The 18659-nt window shown below is 36.4% G+C and overlaps 2 protein-coding genes across 2 annotated transcripts in view; one reads left to right on the top strand and one right to left on the bottom strand.

Moving 5' to 3' along the window:
- The window catches only part of PMPCB (peptidase, mitochondrial processing subunit beta), a 31793-nt gene extending 21771 nt beyond the window's left edge, over positions 1–10022 (top strand). Inside the window, exons 9-13 of the mRNA XM_036762029.1 lie at positions 2456–2616; positions 6484–6569; positions 6645–6733; positions 6934–7009; positions 7092–10022. Coding sequence (XP_036617924.1) covers positions 2456–2616; positions 6484–6569; positions 6645–6733; positions 6934–7009; positions 7092–7156 — 477 coding nt within the window. The 3' untranslated portion in view covers positions 7157–10022. The remainder of the gene's footprint in view (positions 1–2455; positions 2617–6483; positions 6570–6644; positions 6734–6933; positions 7010–7091) is intronic.
- DNAJC2 (DnaJ heat shock protein family (Hsp40) member C2) overlaps positions 7446–18659 on the bottom strand; it is a 32919-nt gene continuing 21705 nt past the window's right edge. Inside the window, exons 13-17 of the mRNA XM_036762028.1 lie at positions 10450–10634; positions 9686–9786; positions 9423–9530; positions 8407–8561; positions 7446–7605 (exon numbers count right to left, since the gene is read on the bottom strand). Coding sequence (XP_036617923.1) covers positions 7531–7605; positions 8407–8561; positions 9423–9530; positions 9686–9786; positions 10450–10634 — 624 coding nt within the window. The 3' untranslated portion in view covers positions 7446–7530. The remainder of the gene's footprint in view (positions 7606–8406; positions 8562–9422; positions 9531–9685; positions 9787–10449; positions 10635–18659) is intronic.

Below are 18659 nucleotides of genomic sequence, written 5' to 3'. Positions count from 1 at the left end.
AGCTCAATGGAAAGTGCTTTCTACAAAGGCAAGGTAACAACTAGTAGTTCAAAATAGTAAATTTCAGTTGAATTTAACAAACATCAAGCGCCTATTCTGTACAAAACACTGTTTTAGGGATTAAGGATCTATAAAGGCAAGAAGGAAATAATTCTTGCTTCAAGGAGCTTACATTATGACTTAATTCTGCTATGGAATATACATTTAAAGCTTATTTGAGATATGAGAGTTTTGAAGATAGTGATTCCATATTCCTGACAAAAGTAGAAGGATATATGTGATTTTTGTCAGGACCTCTAGGTTCTTTAGTTTAAGGGACTCCTGATATGGAAATTTCCTCAAACAATACATATTGGCAATTTGTCTGTAATTTATAGTCTTAGAGAATTGCCTAGAGACTCTGAGAGGTTAAATATCTTGCCCATCATTGTATAGCTGTATTTGTCAGAGGCAAGATCGGGGAGAGATAATTTTAAGAAGTATTGGACTATTCTGAAAGCCATGGTCAAAAAAAAGATTACAGAAATCATATTACAAGCAATTATCAAAGAAAACTGCTGATATCCTGGAATCAGAGGGTAAAATAGAAATCTAAAGAATCCACCAATCACCTCCTGAAAAGAGATACCAAAATAAAAACTCCCAGGAATATTATAGTCATATTCCAGAGCTCTTAGGTCAAGGAGAAAATATTGCAAATATTCAGAAAGAAACAACCTAAATATAGAGCCACAGTCAGGATAACATAAGATTTAGCAGCTTCTATATTGAAGGATCAGAGGTCTTGGGATATGATAGTCTGGAGGGCAGAGGAGCTAGGATTACAATCAAGAATTTTGCTACTGAGCAAAATTGAGTATAATCCTTTTGGGGGGCGGGGGGTGGAGAAATGGACATTTGACGAAACAGAGCACTTTTAGGCATTCCTAGGGAAAAGACTAGAACTGGATAGAAAATTTGATTTCAAATAGAAGACTCAAGAAAAGCCTAAAAAGGTAAATAGGAAAGAAATCAAAAGGGATGCAATAAGGTTAAGCCATTTACATTCCTATGTGGGAAGATTATACTTGTAAATCCCAAGAACTTTATCATTATCAGAATAGTTAGAAGGAATGTACATAGACAGAAGACATGAGTGTGAGTTGACTCTGAGAGGCAAAAAAATAAGGAGTGAGACAAAGCGATGGGTTGGGAAATGGGGTAAGGAAGAGGTAGAATGGGGTAAATTATCACACATATGAAAGAAGTACAAAAAAGCTTTTACAATGGAGGGAAAGATTGGGTAGTGGGCAGCCACACCTGAACATTACTGTCATTGGAATTTGCTCAGAGAGGGAATAACATAACTACTCATTTGGGAATAGAAATCTATCTTACCCAACAGGAAAGTACAATAAACAAACAAGAAAGACTTTTAGGAGGTGAATAAAATTCTGGAAAAGTTAGATATCATAGATCTCTGAAGAAAATTGAATGGGATTAGAAAGAAATATACCTTTTTCTCAGCAGTACTTGACACCTACACAAAAATTGACCATGTATTAGGACATTAAAAACCTCACGGTTAAATGCGAAAAGCAGAAATAGTAAATGCATCCTTGATTATAATGCAATAAAAATTACATTCAGTAATGGGCGATGGAAAGATAGATTAAAAATTAATTGGAAATTTAATAATCTAATCCCAAAAAATAAGTAGGTCAAAGAATAAATCATAGAATCAATAATTAAAGAAAATGACAACAATAAGACAACTCACCAAAAAATTATGAGCTGCAGTCAGAATGGTACTTAGGGGAAAATTTTATATCTCTGATTGCTTACATCAGTAAAATAGAGAAAGAGCAGATGAATGAATTGGGCATTCAACTAAAAAAAAACTAGAAAAAGAACAAATTAAAAATCCCCAATTAAACACCAAATTGGAAATCCTGAAAATCAAAGGAGATACTAATAAAATTGAAAGTAAGAAAACCATTGAACTAGTAAATAAAACTAGAAGCTGCTTTTATGGGAAAAAAAACCAATAAAATAGATAAACCATTGGTTAATTTGATTAAATTTACCATCCTGCAGAAGGAAGGGGAACCAGCAAAAGAGCAATTGGAGAGGTAGGAGGAGAACCAGGAGAGTGTGGTGTCATGGAAAAGATAGGAGAGAATTTCGGGATTAAGTTGCCAGCATTATTGAATTTTAAGATAAAGGGAGTCACAGGTGACCTTTGAGAGAATAGTTTCAGTAAATGGAAACCAGGTAATTTCAAGGAGTTTTGTGACTACTGTAATTTGAGAAGAAGTGGAGGCAAAGAATACAGACTATTCTTTCTAGAAGTTTGGCAGTAAAGGAGGAGATGTTAGATTTAGAGGATATAGGTAGGGTCAAGGAAAACTATTTTTATTTTTATGCTAACAAAGCTCTTTGTGGCCTTTCAGTAATTCTAGTGTTATTCCTACAGAATTTGTCTAGCAAGCTTGCCCAGATCACTTGTCATGGAAACCTCTGTCATAGCTTCCAGTCTTTCAACACTTCCTACACAGATACAGGACTGTGGGGACTCTATATGGTTTGTGAGCCAGCTACTGTTGCAGACATGATACACTTTGTTCAAAGAGAATGGTGAGAAAATATCAGATAAATGAGTTTAAATCTTGTTAAGGCTTATCAGGTTTAAAGTTTTTAATTTACTGTATTGCTAATAATATTACATTTCAACAGTTTGTTGAATAAAGAACTAGATTTGGTGGGAAGATCTAAGCCAGACTTTAAGGATTGCCTTTTGTTTCTCTAGGCAACACTTAATTTTTCTTTCAGATGAGCCAGTTTTCAAAAGCAATTTATGCAGTTTTCTTACCTATCTTGCCAAGTTTGGACTAATTAGATCTGAGGGGTAGGCATTTGATTAGTGATAGGTGAACTATTTTTGTTTCATTTTTCCTTCACCTCCAGATTTTTTTCCATGTACCTCTATACTATAATGCCATTTGTTACTTATCTGAAAAGATAGATTAAAAATTAATTGGAAATTTAATAATCTAATCCTAAAAACCCTTTTAAAGTGTTTCTAAAGATAGCAGCATTGGCCTATTTTTAGGAGACCTAGAAGTTTCTAAAGAATGAGAATTGAGAAACAGTGATCTAAGTATATTAAAAAATATATTATTTCTAAGCTTGATTTGCTAGTGATCTTTGGAATGGGGAAAATATACGGCATAGGCGGCACATTACCTATCAAAAGCCTTCTCCCTCTCCACTCCCTTTTAAAGTGTCTATCCCTTATAATTCCAGATCACAAAAATTTTTACTCTCTTGTGAAGCATATCTTTGAAGTACTGTTCCACACCTTAAAGATGTGCATCCAAAATGTTAACACCCCTCCTAACTTCATGTCATCTGCAAAGAAGCACACCATTTATGCCTTCATCCAAGTAAATGACAAACATTGAACAGCACAGGGCCAAAGACAGTTCCATGGAATAGTCCACTAGACATATCCTGTTAAATTGACAACAAACAGCAGTTAATCACTACTATTTGTTTTCAGCTTGTTCTAAATATACCTAATTCCACCATGGTCTAGCTCCCATCTTTTCTCTTGTCCACAAAGATAATGGGAGAGAGGCTTTGTTAAAATCTAGGTAATCTTTGAAGAAGTGAGGAACTGTAGCTGTGGAACATAACTTAAACTCTTAGACTTATTTTGGTTAGTTTTCTTAAACACCTTTTTTTGTCTTTATGTTTTATGTATTCTTTGGTATAAGGTCTGACTTTTGGGGGAAGGGAAAGTAGAAGGAATATATTAAAAAATGAAAGTGATATAAAAACAAAATGTGTCAATAAGAAAAACTAGTGAATGATATTTATTGATTTACCATTCTCTAGTCAGTACGATTACCCATATGACCTGTCAGTCAAAAGGTTAGCATGGCATGACTTGTTTTTTCAGAAGTCATACTGGCACCTTGTGATCATTTCTTCCTTTTCTGCATGTTTACTAACTTTCCCTTTAATGATGTAGTCTAGAATTTAGCCAGGCATTGAAGTCAAGCTCATTGTCCTGTGGTTTGCTTATTCCACTCTTTTTTTTTTCTTTACTTGGACAATATCTGAATTCCACCAGTCCTATGGTACTTTTTTGGTTTTCTGATGTCTTGCAGAGATAACTAACAGTGCCTCAACAGTGACTTCTACAGGTTCTTTCAATGTCCTAGGATGTAGTTCATTTGGGTCTAATCAGTTCAATTATGGCAGCTAGTACTCTTTATCAATGCTTATCTTGGGAAACAACTTAGTATTTTTTTTCTCCGAAAACAAGCAAAATATAATCGTTGTTCTGCCATCTTTGCCTTTATTATTCTATCCCATCCATCATTTGTTTCCATTAGCTAAAAAATTCCTAACTTTTTTGTGTTCTTAGCATTCCTTACTCACCTTACCTCATGCTAAGCCTTAGTGCACCTGCTATTTTTATGGACTGTGCCAGGCCTTTGCCTTTATCCTCCTTTACGGACCCCTTGCTTCTATCTTTTGTACATTTTAAAATCTAAGTTAATCTCTATGCAAAGATGTCACCCTGTTGAGACAGTTTCTCTTCATCTGAATCAATTCTTTGTGCCTTCGGAATTTTTGTGAATTTCCCCACCCCTCCAGAGTTATAAATTCCTGTGTAGAATTGTATGTCGTGGGATCTTACCCTTCTTTTCCTTGAACCCTTTCAAATTTTGTTTCTAAAAGACAAGGATGCGTGTCAAACTCTTCCCAGCTTTACTCTCCTTTATCACACATTCTAAAATGGAGCAGTCACTTTCCTCAAGATGCCCTTATTTCTGCTCTAGCAATCAGCTTCTCCTTATTTGTGAGAATCAAAGCCAGAAGAGTGGTTCCTCTTGTTAGTTCCTCCACCCTCTCTAGTATGAAATTTTCATCAGAGCAATTAAAAAAAATAGCTACTGTGCTTTTGAGAGAATGGAAGCTCTAGCAAAGGTGGGATTGCACTAACAGCCTAATTGATCTGCCTCAGGCTTATTTTTTCTCCCTGAACGCCTATCTGTGTCTTCTTTTTGTCTAGGTCAGAGGTTCTTAACCTGGACTGTGAACTTTAACACCATTTTGATAACTTTATTTCAATATCATTGATTTTCTGTTTTATGTATTTTAAAACATTCTGAAAAGGGGTCCATAGGCTTTACCAGACTGCAGAGGGATACATGACACAAAAAAGATTAAGACCTGTTCTAGTCCAACCCCTCAATTTATAAATGAGAAAGCTGAAACTCAGAGATGAATAATCTGTCTCAGATCACACAACTGATTAGAAACAGGTTCAAGTCTAGAAGCAGGTCCTTTTAACTTCCTAGCTCAGTGGCCTTTTCACTAGAAGAAACTACTTCCTGGCTGCTAGCTAGCCCACTGTAATTTCAGCTACTACACTCTCTTTATTATTTACATTTGACAGATGAGGAAACTGAGAAATTAAGTGATACGGTTACTTAGCTAGTATAAGAGGGGACATTTGAACTCAGGTCTTCCCAACTCAGTGTTCTATCCACTACACATTAGTACCAACATCTCTTTTACTTGTTTCTTTCATCTTCTCCCATCATGCTTTTGAGATTTCTTCATTTGGATATAATAGGTGACAGAGTGCTTTAATGTTTGCAAAGCTCTCAATTTATCTCATTTATTCCTCAGCACATCCTTGTGAAGTAAAGGTTTTTGTCATAGGTAGGATTCAAACCCAAATCTCCCAGTTTTAAATCATTGCTTTTTCACACTGTACCTGCCTGTCTTAACATTCACTACTGCGCCCTCATTTTGTGTAATTCATTCAGAAGTTGTCCATTCCATCAAGTCTCAAATTTGCTTCCTTGTGCCAATTTACCTTGTTATCCGTGAGGCATGTGTTTAATTCACTTTACAGACATCTCTACTGCATTCTTTTGATTAGATTTTCAAGCCTCTGAGCAGTTTTGTTTTTATCAGACCTCTTCATTTAGTGCCCTCCATCTCTGGCCAGAAGCTTGTCATTTATTTCAATGGTCTAGGAATCCAAATCCTGTTTTCACATACCGGTCTTAACCATCTTTTCATTACCAAGTCTGCCTTTCTCCTGGAGAGGGCAGCAATGATGAAGGTGTCCTTTTCTAAGGGGTCTTCAAGTTTTCATGTCTCAGACCTTGTATCCTTTAGCAGTGTTTTCAAGATTCCTTCTGGAAATAACATTTGTGCTCACCTGAATCACCAGAAGTGGGGAATAGGCTTCCTATGGGTAGCAAGGTTCCTAGTTAGCCCCAGGAAGTGTATCAGGTCCCTCTCCTGGGGATGTAATTTTTTTTTTAAGGATATTAAAATAGATGGTAAAATACTGCTTATAGCCAGTGATGGCATATTATTGCATTAGATGTTTTATGAGACACTAATATGATGAAAAGCATTCTAGGATGATATAACAACTGATTCAAGCTGTTATATATTCACACTGTTTAGGATACGGCTATGTACAAGTGTCTCTGAAAGTGAGGTTGCCCGAGCTAAGAATCTTTTGAAGACAAATATGCTGCTGCAGCTTGATGGTAAGGCTGAAGGCTGGAGTTTTATTTTTATTTGGGGTGTGTTTTGGTTAAACAGAATTTTTATTCTTTAAATAGGTTCAACTCCAATCTGTGAAGATATTGGTCGGCAAATGTTATGTTATAATCGAAGAATTCCCATTCCTGAGCTTGAAGCGAGAATTGATGTAAGTTCTTAGGTCTAAAGAATTTCATTTGCCTAAAACAATTTTGATTACTATTTTGAAATCTGATATATTGTCTTATTAATAAGCAGATTAAGAATCTTACATGTCTAGAACTAGAGTTCAACTTCAAATTATTTCTTGTTTTTACTATAGGTAAATTCAAATATGTTACATCATATCTGATTTTCTTCCTCTTTTAGGCTGTTGATGCTCAGAATATACGAGATGTATGCACAAAATACATTTATAATAAACACCCTGCTGTGGCTGCTGTTGGTAAGCCTTTCTTCCTCACTTTTTTCTAGAGAGGAAACCAGTATTAATTATATTTTAACTGTTGTTCCTTTTAAATCTTTAGGTCCCATTGAGCAACTACCAGATTATAACAAAATCTGCAGTGGCATGTATTGGCTTCGGGAATAAGAAGATTTTAATCAAATGATTTTCAAAGTGTTATTTATAAAACCTGAGAAATTCAGGCTGTTCATCCAAAAAGAAATCAAAATGTTTTTGGAACCTACCAGGAAAATGTGAGGTGGTATTTGTGTCAGACTTTTAAAGGGTAATTACAAATAAGGAAATCTTTCAGACTTTCAGAGACTCAAGTTTTTGGTAATAGGTAAGGAAAGGAAAGTGTAATTACAAACAGCTCCTATTTCTATTAGAGGAACTGTCAGAATGCTAAAAACACAGATTTGAAACAACAATAGAGTTTTTTATAAGTGTAAGAATGAAAATTTATACAGTATTTGCAGTTTTATTATAAAAACAAACACAGCAAAGATTGTCAATTTTAGTCATTTCTTGGCTCGACTAGCATTCATCACTTGTTCTTGAGCAGCCTTTTTTGCTTTTACCATTTCGACAAGTTCCTAGAGAAAAAATAAGAAAGGTTAACTAAAACTTTCAACTTTAAAACTCTGCTTTTGTTTAAGAATTTCAGGGAGATTTTGTGGGGATAATATGCAATATAGTTCATGCTTTTCAATTATTGTTCATGACCTCCAAAAGGATCATTTAGAGGAAATACAAATAGAGGGTTCTGGGTTGGCAGAGTAAGGTTTAGATTTAATAAATTGCTGTTGTATTCCTGCTTATGGGTAAAATAAGTTTTGGTCTATAGTATGAACACATCTTTTTCCGATAAAATTCAAGAAATAGTTATTTAAATGCCTAATGTGACAGTCCCTCTGTGGCTTTAAAGATGACAACTTGAGTGGCAGTGGCCAATTTTCTGTTGAGAAGCTACTTTGATCTTATGATATTCCTTGGAAAGCCATCTAACTTAGGGGCCACTCTTAAAGCTATTCTTCATAACAACCAAAGCTTATGCTGTGCTGGCATAGTTATGAGAAACCAGGGCTACCTTTCTGGAGTAGGACTTTAAAATCTACGAATATTTCTTAGAAAAGTGGTTTCTGGAAAGTGGCACCACTTGGACATGATATTCTTCATTGTAGTACACCTAGCCCCAAAAGTCTGTTATGAATTAATGTTACTTTACGTAAATGACATGTCTTTGTAATGACTTTTTGTTTTTAGTACCCTGAAGCCTAACCAACAAGAAAGACAACAGTATGCATTTTAATTTAGAATAAAATTTGGGAATTACTGAATTACATACATACGTGTACACACACATACACACATACTCTCCCTTTCTCTCTAACTACCTTATATCGTTTCATACAGTCCTTTTTTGATCGTCCAGGCACTGCAGAAGCTATTTTTTCCCATCTCTCAGGTGTATTCACAGGATATGTCTTTAGAGCTTGTTCTAAAAGTTTTTGTTCTTCAGTTGTCCAAGGTGTGAAATCTGTACATGGACCTAAAAAAAAAAAGTTATTTGGAAAAAGCTTATAGAGTGATTTGATGTAATATTATGGTCAAAGATTCTTATGTCCTAGATTAACTTTATTTATTGAAAGGATATTATTTACATTTTTTATATACACAATTATAAATAAAAACATAACCTTACTTTTAGCTTGGTTTAAATAGTGAGTTTATTTCACACAACCCTGCCCCGCGCTTAAAAGTTAAAGAAACTAAAACAAAAGGCAGTGAAATTACTTGCCTATTTTAATACGGGCAGCTGCTAGGGGAAAAATGAATTCCAGTATTATGTTTTTACCTGTGTTACTATGTTTACTCTGTTAGAAATTGCTTAAAGAATTTTATCAGTGTTGTTTGTCTTAAATTGACAGAACAAGACGATAAAAATTTTTTCATGGTAATAGAGAGAGGAAAAATCTTTCCAGATACACACTAGGGAAAAATGTCAATTTCCTTTTTTCTGTAAGTATGGACGACAGAAAAAATTAGAACCCTTAAACTGTGTCCCAATGACTAATGTGAAAAAAGTAATTTACAAGTCTAGAGAAATCTTATATTGGAAAATAAGCAATTAACCTATAAAAATAAAACTATCATTTGAAAGGGAAGGATAAGAAATCTGCCTATATCCAACATCCAACTCCCCTCTCCCCCCAAAAAAAACCCCAAGGACTAAAAATCTGCAATGAACCTAACTGCATTGCATTTTTCAATCAGCTGAACATTTTATTCTCCTAATATAGTAACTACAAAACCTATTCCTAGAACTGAAGAGAGATTTTGGTAGCCTGGAGATATGGATGTATCCATCAATTATTTCCCACCTAATTAAAAAGGAAAAAAAAAGTGTTACCTTCAAACCGCTCTGAAGGAGCTGCACTGTCTGACTGAGACACAACTCCATGTTCCTTTTTAAATTTATCAAAAGCTTTTTTGTTTATGTCATCTTTTTGATGAGGGTCTGAGGGGAAAGAAAAGCTTTATTTGCATCTTGTGATACTTGAGAATTCAATGCTCATGCAACAATGAATTCTCACCTAGATTTTAATTACTAAAAGTACTTGATACCTCAAATCAGTTTTTTCCTTTAATGATTTCAACAAAAGTTTTAAATACCCAGTTTCTGAAGACTCTTTGCCTTGTTGATGACATCTTTTGCAGTTCTCTTTATTCCAGAAGAGGAGTGCAGGTTCATATAATTGGCAATAACTTCCCACCTATTACAAGATAAAACAGCAGCAATATTGTTTGGGGTTTTATTGTAGTGAAAACTATTTACAGGATTATACCAAACTGGACAATCTGGCTTAAATTACTGTAATTACTTGAAACTACTGCCACTCAAAGGTTTTGATTTTTATATTCTACAAAACCTCATCCAATGTTTTAGTGCATAACAAAATCTTAAGCTACTGTGCATTATTTGTATGTAAATAAATCACACTCTTGTGTATATTGTCATAATAAGTGTATAATTTCATTTAGAAGATGAACAAGAGTCTTAATTGGCTATCTATCTGACTAGGGGCCAGCTGTAAAGAAAGCCTTTAGTTTTGAGAAGTGAAACAGCACCGAGTGGATAAGTCTCTTACTACTGAAGAGAAAAAGTAAATAAAACACAAGGTTTCAGTTGTTTTGTGGCATAAACCAAAAAAATCTATTTAAACATTTTAACAAAGCCAGTTTAGAAGTCACACTGGAATTTCATTTATGAGAACACTGCCTATTTTGGAAGAGACTCCAGTACAGGGTGGGTCAAGGGGCTTGCTTGAATGTTCTTGGTCTACACCTATACGATAAAAAAACCGTACTGAAGTATGGACTCTCATTGCTAGGTTCTAGTTAGTGTATTTTGAATAGTATTTTAATAAAAGAGGTACCTTGAATTAGTTCCAGCAGGGAAAAGATTCACAGCTTTAATTAGTAACTGCAAGTCATCTTCTGACCAATTTTTACTGCTACTGCCACCTCCACCAGTTGATTTCTCAGTACTCTTAGATGCTTGACGTATTCGAGCTTCAGCTTCCTCCTTCTCTTTTCTTATTTGCTCATTTATTTCTTCTATCTACATGAGGGATAAGTAAAGATCAACTGCTCAAAACTAATAGTTATACTTAGTTTCTGGTGTAAACTATTTAGCACTACCCTCACCATTATCCCAGGTTTCCAAGACCATTCTAATTCCCAACCTGGGAACACCCCTCATTTGCTTTCCATATACCTGCTCCCAGGCAGAAGAGAACTTAAGAAAATTTGCTCCTTGACACTTAACCAGTAGTGTGCTCTTGCATATACTTATTTAGGCCTCTCTCTAGCTTCCAAGAGTCTATCTCTGCAATCTTCTAAAATAACTGCCTCATACTTTAATAAAGGTCATTTAATTGTGCCATCTCATCCTCTTGGTCTCTCAGTCTACCCTCCCATCTCTTCCTCAAGTCTCAGGGAAGCATCTCTTAATCCCCATTAAAATTAATTCTAGCACTGGTGCTATTAAATCTAGTCCTTTCTCAAACCTGAAGGGATCTGGTACCCACACATTTGTACTCTTTCTCTGCATCTTCTTTAATCACCAGCCTCTACACTACCCTTTTTAAATGCACATATTCTCCATAATGCTTTGATTCATCTTTCTAAAGCACGCATCCAGCCTCCCCACCCCCCTCCAGGTGTATACACTCTTTATTGATGTTCCAGGCTCATTCTTATCTAGCTTTCTCTCCTCTAATCAGCCTCATCTCACATTACTCCAGAACCCAAACTCTAATCAAGCCATTCTCACTGCTCTCTATTCACTCCCACCTCTGCTCCACGGTTTAGTAGGTCTCCTGATCCTCCTCCATCTTTAACACCTATTCCGCCTTAGCCCTCTCAAAAACCAGCCTTCACTTTCTCTATTGAACCTTAATCAATTTTCTGGCTCCATTACTGCCTTCTCTGACTGAAGAAATATAGTAGGGGCAGCTAGGTGGCACAGTGAGTGAGTAGAGCACCAGCCCTGGAGTCAGGAGGACCCGAGTTCAAATCCGACCTCAGACACTTGACACGTACTAGCTGCGAGACCTTGGGCAAGTCATTTTACCCCAACTGCCCTGCCAAAAACCAACAAACAAACAAAAAAAGAAATATAGTACTTACTGTACTATTTTGTACTGTTTTCAATACAAATAGGCAGAATGGGGCAAGAGAGCCACCCTTGGAATCAGACTTCAGTTCACATTGTCTCTGGCACATATTGGGCAAGTCAATCTCTCCAGCAAGTATTTATTATGCACCTATATGCTCTCCAAAAAGAATTTATTATGCACCTATATGCCAGCCCTATACTAGGCGCTGAGCATAAAAAGACAAAAATAAACCATCCCTGCCTGTGAGTACACATTTTCTCAGTGCCCCCAGGCAACTTTCAAAGGCTATAAACTTAAGAAGAGTTTAGATGCACTGGTAGAGGGAATGTCTTTGCTAGGAGCTTCCAACATCAATGAAACAACAGGCCTGGGTTTAAAAAAAATTTTTTTTTAAACCTTCTTTCTCATTATTCATTCCATTGGTCATAATAATTCTCCACAACTTGACTAGTGTATAAATTAATTCAATGTGAAGTCATTCGTGGTAGTTACATGAGATTCCATGCCGTCTTGGGGAGGGAGGGGGAAGGGAGGGGAGAAAATCTGGAACTCAAAATTATGTAGAACCGTCTGTTGTAAACTAAAAATAAAAATAAATTAAAAAAAAATATCTGATTTTCCTAGCAAGAGTATAAACTCTTTAATGTCTGGGATAGTTTTTAGGTATTTCTTTTGGGGCACTGTAGCATTGTGGGAAAAGTACTGGATTCGGAAGCAAAAGACCCGAGTTCACGACTGTGGGCAAGTCACTCAACTTTTCTAATCCTATTTACTCTCCAGTAAATACTTTCATGGCTCTGATCTTGCCAGATGAAGGGTTAATGGTGCAGATACAATCTTCACCTCATCCTATGCAATTCCTTCTACATCCCAAAAATCATCCCCAGTGTGTCTGGGGGGAAGGGGTCATGGAAAAAGAGGAAGGTCCTAGATCTCTTAACATTACATGGATGTCAGTGATACATGCGGGCTGTCCATTAGTTCTCAATATGAACGGATAACCTACTTTTCTTCTCATATATAACTCTTGGGATGTCCTTTATATATTGCTGTTTCTGTAAAATTCTTTGTTGGTATCATATTGCCACCTACCCACCCCCTTCATCCTCTTCAATTATCATTTGTGTGACCATCAGCTTTAATTCTTTGAATACCATGGTACCGCACGACTGCTACCTATATGGCATCACTAAATTCAAAGATGGACGTGACCACAGAGGCCATCTGATCCAGCCAGTAAAAATCCAAACAAGAATTACTTGTCTCCATCCACTAAGTCATTAAGCCTTCCAAGCAAGACCCCTATAGCAACTGGCTCGAGCAAATGGATGACCTGTCTCAATGTAATAAATACTATGATTAATTTTCATAACTAACTTTTTGTCTGGTTTTAGAAGATTTTCTTTTGGCAAAAAAATGCAGGTTCACATCCAAGAATGGAATACTACCTCAGCTTTGAAATCACCAGAAGAGTATTTATGTTAAAAATAAATATAGAACTTTGATTTAGGGAAATGAATGGGTTAATTAAAATTTCCCAAAAGCAATCAAGCTCACTCTTACACTGAATTCTGAGTCCAGTTCCCCTCCCCATATTACATTTATCTATAAAAAAGATTATATATGCATGTGTATACCTAGACTTAATGAAATATTAAATCAGTGGCTTATATGGACAACAGACTTATTCATTTGGTTTTCCCATGTAGACAAGTTGAACTCTTCATTTGTGTGAAATGACTTAGATGTGTGTGTACAAATACACATACATAAACAAATTTCTACAGGCAAGTTATATATTGCTTTTATATATATGCTTATGTATGTGTGTACATAAACAGATACATGTTGTTTCTATCAGACTTTGTATATAACTCATTTACTTCAGCTGATCTGTTTACTTTTACTTCCTCATGTAGCAAATATATATTTATATAAATATATAAAAAACTTAGGAAGCTCTACTGTATTCCAGAGTTAACTGATGATATTTACAGGATGTTTTGATGCAATTAGCACTGTGTCATCTGCAAAAAAAGGAACATTTAGAGGATTACTCTATCCCTTTTTGAACCAGACATTCTACATGCCATTGGAAAACACCTTTGACAAAAGTATACGTCTCTCCATGTTTTGGAGAGTCAATGAACAAAGTTAAATCTTTTAAAGGAATCTCATATGATTTTGATACATGCAAGGGGGCACTTAAAGGCACTTAGCATTTAAGGCAGTATTTTATCCTTTTCATACCTTCACCAAAAATACCCTCCATGAATGTGTTCTCAAGAGAGTTTGCAGAGATGGGAAATTACCATTTGGATTGGTAGGTATTGCTATTTTCTGTCATCTTTTTTGGGGTAACAATAAGGTCTGATTTTTTCCAAGCATTTGGAAACTGGATTCTTATTTTACTTCTGCTTTTTCTGCCAAGCAAAATGACCTTTGCACTGGAAATGACAGAACAAAAATAGCTAACCAGGAACTGCTATCCAGAATAAGTAAGGACAAAGTAAGAGTCTGGAAGAATTCAAGTTACCTGGCACAAATAAACCACATCTTTGGATATTTGAAAAATTGGCTGATATCTGAAAGATTATCAGTAACAGAAGTGGTATTGATAGAGCACAAGGGTAAATACTGCTCCAATTTCCAAAAAAGAAGAGAACAGTTTGCAAACTAAAAGCCAATGAGTATCTTCAATTGAATACCTAGAAAGAGCAGCAATTCCCAAAAGCCAGTCTGACTTCATCAAAAACAGGTCATACTAAGCTAAATGTATTTCCTCTTTTGACTGTCACTAAACAAGTAGGTCAGGGCCCCTAAACAGTCTTACGTATTCCTCTCATTTATGCCTTTATGGTTCGATCATTTTAGTCTCTGCCATTATTTTACACACAATATTCCATTTCCCTTCACAATGCTTTTGCCCTGGCTATTCCCACACCTAGAATACTTTACTTCCTCATCTCTGACTCTTAGAATCTCTGTCTTCTTCCAAGGCTCAATTCAAGGACCACCACCTTAAAGGCCTTTCCCCAGGCGTTAGTGCCTTCCTCTTTCATGATTATATCTATTTTGTAGGTAATCATTTATATGCCTATAAAGGTACATATATTGTTTCATGTATATATACATGGGCATATTTTTTACATACCATGTTATTGGTTTTTCTTGATATCCCCTAGCACAGTACCTGACACATAGTGCTTAATTGATGGATATAATTTAACTAGAGTTTAGCAAAGCATCTGACAAACTAACTCATTATTCTTATAGAAAAGTTGGAGAGATGTTGACCAGACAGTAGTACAATTAAACTGTAAAGTGGTTGAATGCCTGGACGTCTTTGTCATCAAATGCTTAATGTTAACTCAGCAAATCTACTGAAGTGTCCCAGGGATCTATGCTTGGCTTCGTGCTATTTCACATTTTCAACAATAATGTAAATTAAGGAAGGTATGCCCACTGCATAAAGCTGGAGGGATAGCTGACATGATGAAAATACATGAAAAGTCTTATATTCAGATTTAAAAAGTCAACTTCTGGGTCACAATATAGGGGAGGTCAGACAGCAATTAGTCTGAAAAAGATCTGGAAAACTGCAGGCTCAATGACTCAGCAACGTAACAAGGCAGCCCAAAATGCTGTGACTTTCTTTCAGCTGTTTTAATAGGCAAAGTACTATGTCCTGTTCAGGCTACCTATGGATTATTGCATTCTATTCTCAGGGCCATGTTCAAGAAAGATTAAGGAAGACTGATGGTTAGTTGGCTGGTTGTTGTCCATCATTCTCAAAGAGGACCAAAATGACATCACTATGTTAGAGTCAAGTTACAGTTTGTCCTACTGTGGCTGATCAGACCAACATAAGCTCAGAATGCTCTACCACAGATCAGGCACAAATAGTCCATGTAGACGTTTAGGGTGGATTCTAAATTTACACATGTTGCATTTCTCTTGAGCTACTTCAATTCTGCTCTGCTCATAGAGCACAGAGCCTTCTCTGATAAGGGTATATACCATGCTGGGCAGTCCTTTGCCAATGTCTCCCATGTCACACAATCAATCCCAAAGTTCTTCAGAGAAGAAAAACACTGACAGAAAATGTTTAAAGGAAGGCAATCAGAATGACGATGAGTCTTGAGTCTGGGTAACATGAAGATAGAGTAAAGGAACTAAGCATGTTTAGCCTACAGAAGAGATTTCAGACGGTACATGAGCATCATGTTCAAGTATCTGAAAAAGTTATATGGAAGTGGGATTAGACGTACTCTCTTTGTGGTCACAGAGCAGAAACAGGAGCAATGGGTAGGAGTGACAAAGGCAAATTCAGGCTTGACTTCAGGAAAAACTTGCATACATTTAGTTATCCAAAAGCAAAACAGACTTCCTTGAAAAGTCATAGGTCCATCACCTCTCCACCCCTTCCCCTCCCTCATTAGAGGGTTAAAGCAGAGGCCAAATGACCACTTCTTGGGCACACTGTAGAGTTTACTTTAAGGTAGGGGAAATGCCCCGTAAGTCCCCGTGAGCTTTAAAATAACATGCTACCCTCAAAAATATTGCTTCTATCACAGACTTCTGCTGTACATAATGGATTTATTTCAGCCTTTCTAGCTGTTTTCTGTAGTGTTACTTTTACTTCCTCATGCAGCATTGTAAGGGCTGTGATGTTAAGAGTCTGAGTGTGGTGGCTGAATGCTCATTGTTGGAGAAAATAATTGGTCACTGAAATCTTAACGTACCTTTTTCAACTTGTGTTTTTCTCCCATTTCATATTGAAATATTCTTGGGATAAACTGCTTAGTTGTGTCCCTGGCCACTTGTTTTTCCCTCTACTCACCACCCTATGAGGCGACCCTGCTTATCATGCTCCTGGGGTGATATTTCACCAAGTTCCACAATGTAGGAACCAACATTGCCTTTGGCTGACCTCACTTATCTTCTGGCTGAGCTACTTCCAGGTATTCTTGGTATCCTTGGGCAACTGATTTGTATTGATTAAGCTTCCTCAAGAATGGTGATGGTCAGCATTGATGTTTGTTCTTTGCACTTTTCATTGTCGATAATTTGTTTCAATATGTTCAGATGGAGTTCACTCAAGAGGAGACCCTATCTTCTTATCCTGATTCTTCTAATTTTGTATTGATTTTTATGGTTGCTCTCTAATGAGTCAATGATATGACTATAAAAACAGCTGACTCAGCAATGACTCTCACATCACTAGACATTCCTCTCTCTTAAGGTTTAATTCATTTAATGTTTTTTGTGATGTTATTTGGTGTTTATTCTATCAATCAGGGCTACACCGAACTCTCTTCTTGAAGGAAATATTCATGATATTTAGGTATGAAGCTTTTGTATAGTCTATAAGCTTTTGACTTTTCTCATTTCTTAGTCTTGAACCATATTTTCCAACTTATTTTTTTTTTTTGCAGCTCTTCTTATGTCCACCTTTACAGAGAAGTCACCAAGTATTACAATATATGCTCACTTTACATGGAGAGTATTAAGTTCTTCAGGGAATTCTTTAATCTCCTATCCTCTGTAACAGATACTGATGCATAAGTTACAATTGTCTTCATGGTGGTCTTTTTGCAAATGTTCATCATGAGTACTGTTAATACAAAATGAACAAATATTTCCAGTTTTTTGTTGCCTTTGGATGAAATCAAATGCTTCAAGTCCTTAATGGTCTTCTTCATACCATTCTTTTATTTATCTTTAACTACAACTTTATTTTGTATTCTGGTTTCATTTATACCAAGAATGTTAGAATTTATATAATTCGGTTCCTCCATTAGTATATCCATTAGCACTGGTAAGTGAATGAGGATCTCACATTTTAAAATGTCCCGGAGTTGCTTTCTCTCTCACTCTTGGTCTCTTCCAGTACATAGAATGACAGCAACACAAGTGGTAAGAGATATAAAGACAGCCAAGTCTAAGAACCATACCACCCACAACAAGTCCCATAAATGGAACATAAATAGCATCAAGAAACCCACATTGCAGAGATAAGAGGTTCTGAAAGCGGTGACCCTAAGTTCCTAAGAAACATGTTTTGCTAAAGAGGCTGAACTGGAAATGAAGAAGATGCAGGCCAACAATATCAACACCATCATGAGTAGAAGCATTAGCATCAAGGTCCCCAAGAACAAGATCAGGCCCAGGATTGCCAAAACTACAGCCCCCTAAAGCTACCGCCTGATGCACCAGCCCCGCTACTGCTGCCAAACATCCAGGTCTCTATCACCAAGCAAGACTATAAGGTTGCCACAATCACTGATCCTGAAGCTACCAAGCCCACTAAGTCTATTGGCACCAACATCACCAAGCGCATTGATTCTAAGGGTAAGCCCACAAACCTCAAGTTTGCCAGGTTGAACAATCAGGCAGCCAAACCAAAGACACCAGTGCTAAGGCCTCTGCGTCCAAGCTTACTACTCCTAAAGCCTTCAAAATATATGCTTCAGGACAAGATTTGTTTGAACGCTAAGCTATAGTTTTCCTCAGAGGGTATTATTATTGTGTATAAAAAGAAATGGTGAGCCATAAGGGAAAAAAAAATTGAGCATCAAAGGTGCTAATGTTTATTTACAACCACAGTCTAAAAGCTATGATTTTTTATACCCTCTCTCCCTTTTCTACCACCATCACTGCAGAAGTCAAACTCGGGGGGTGGGGGTGGGGGTTGGGATTCTGTATTTATGGATTGCCATGGCCAAAGGATTCATCACCAACTGGCCAAGTTTGTCTGTAAAAAGGAAATAATGATATTTTAAATGACTACCTCACAGAACTGTCTTTATGGAAGTGCTCTGTAAACACCTACTATAGTCATAGTCATCTCCAAGGTACCTAACTGATACTGTATGAATACTTGGCAAGTTAAATTGAAAGCTGGCACATATTGCCAATTAAACACCTCCTCAAAAATGTCTAGAATTTAAGTGTGTCAACTA

The sequence above is a fragment of the Trichosurus vulpecula genome, chromosome 5, assembly GCF_011100635.1.
Source record: "Trichosurus vulpecula isolate mTriVul1 chromosome 5, mTriVul1.pri, whole genome shotgun sequence".
Classification (NCBI taxonomy): Eukaryota; Metazoa; Chordata; class Mammalia; order Diprotodontia; family Phalangeridae; genus Trichosurus; species Trichosurus vulpecula.
Note: the sequence above shows the minus strand (reverse complement) of the source record. Positions and strands in the feature narration are given on the sequence as shown.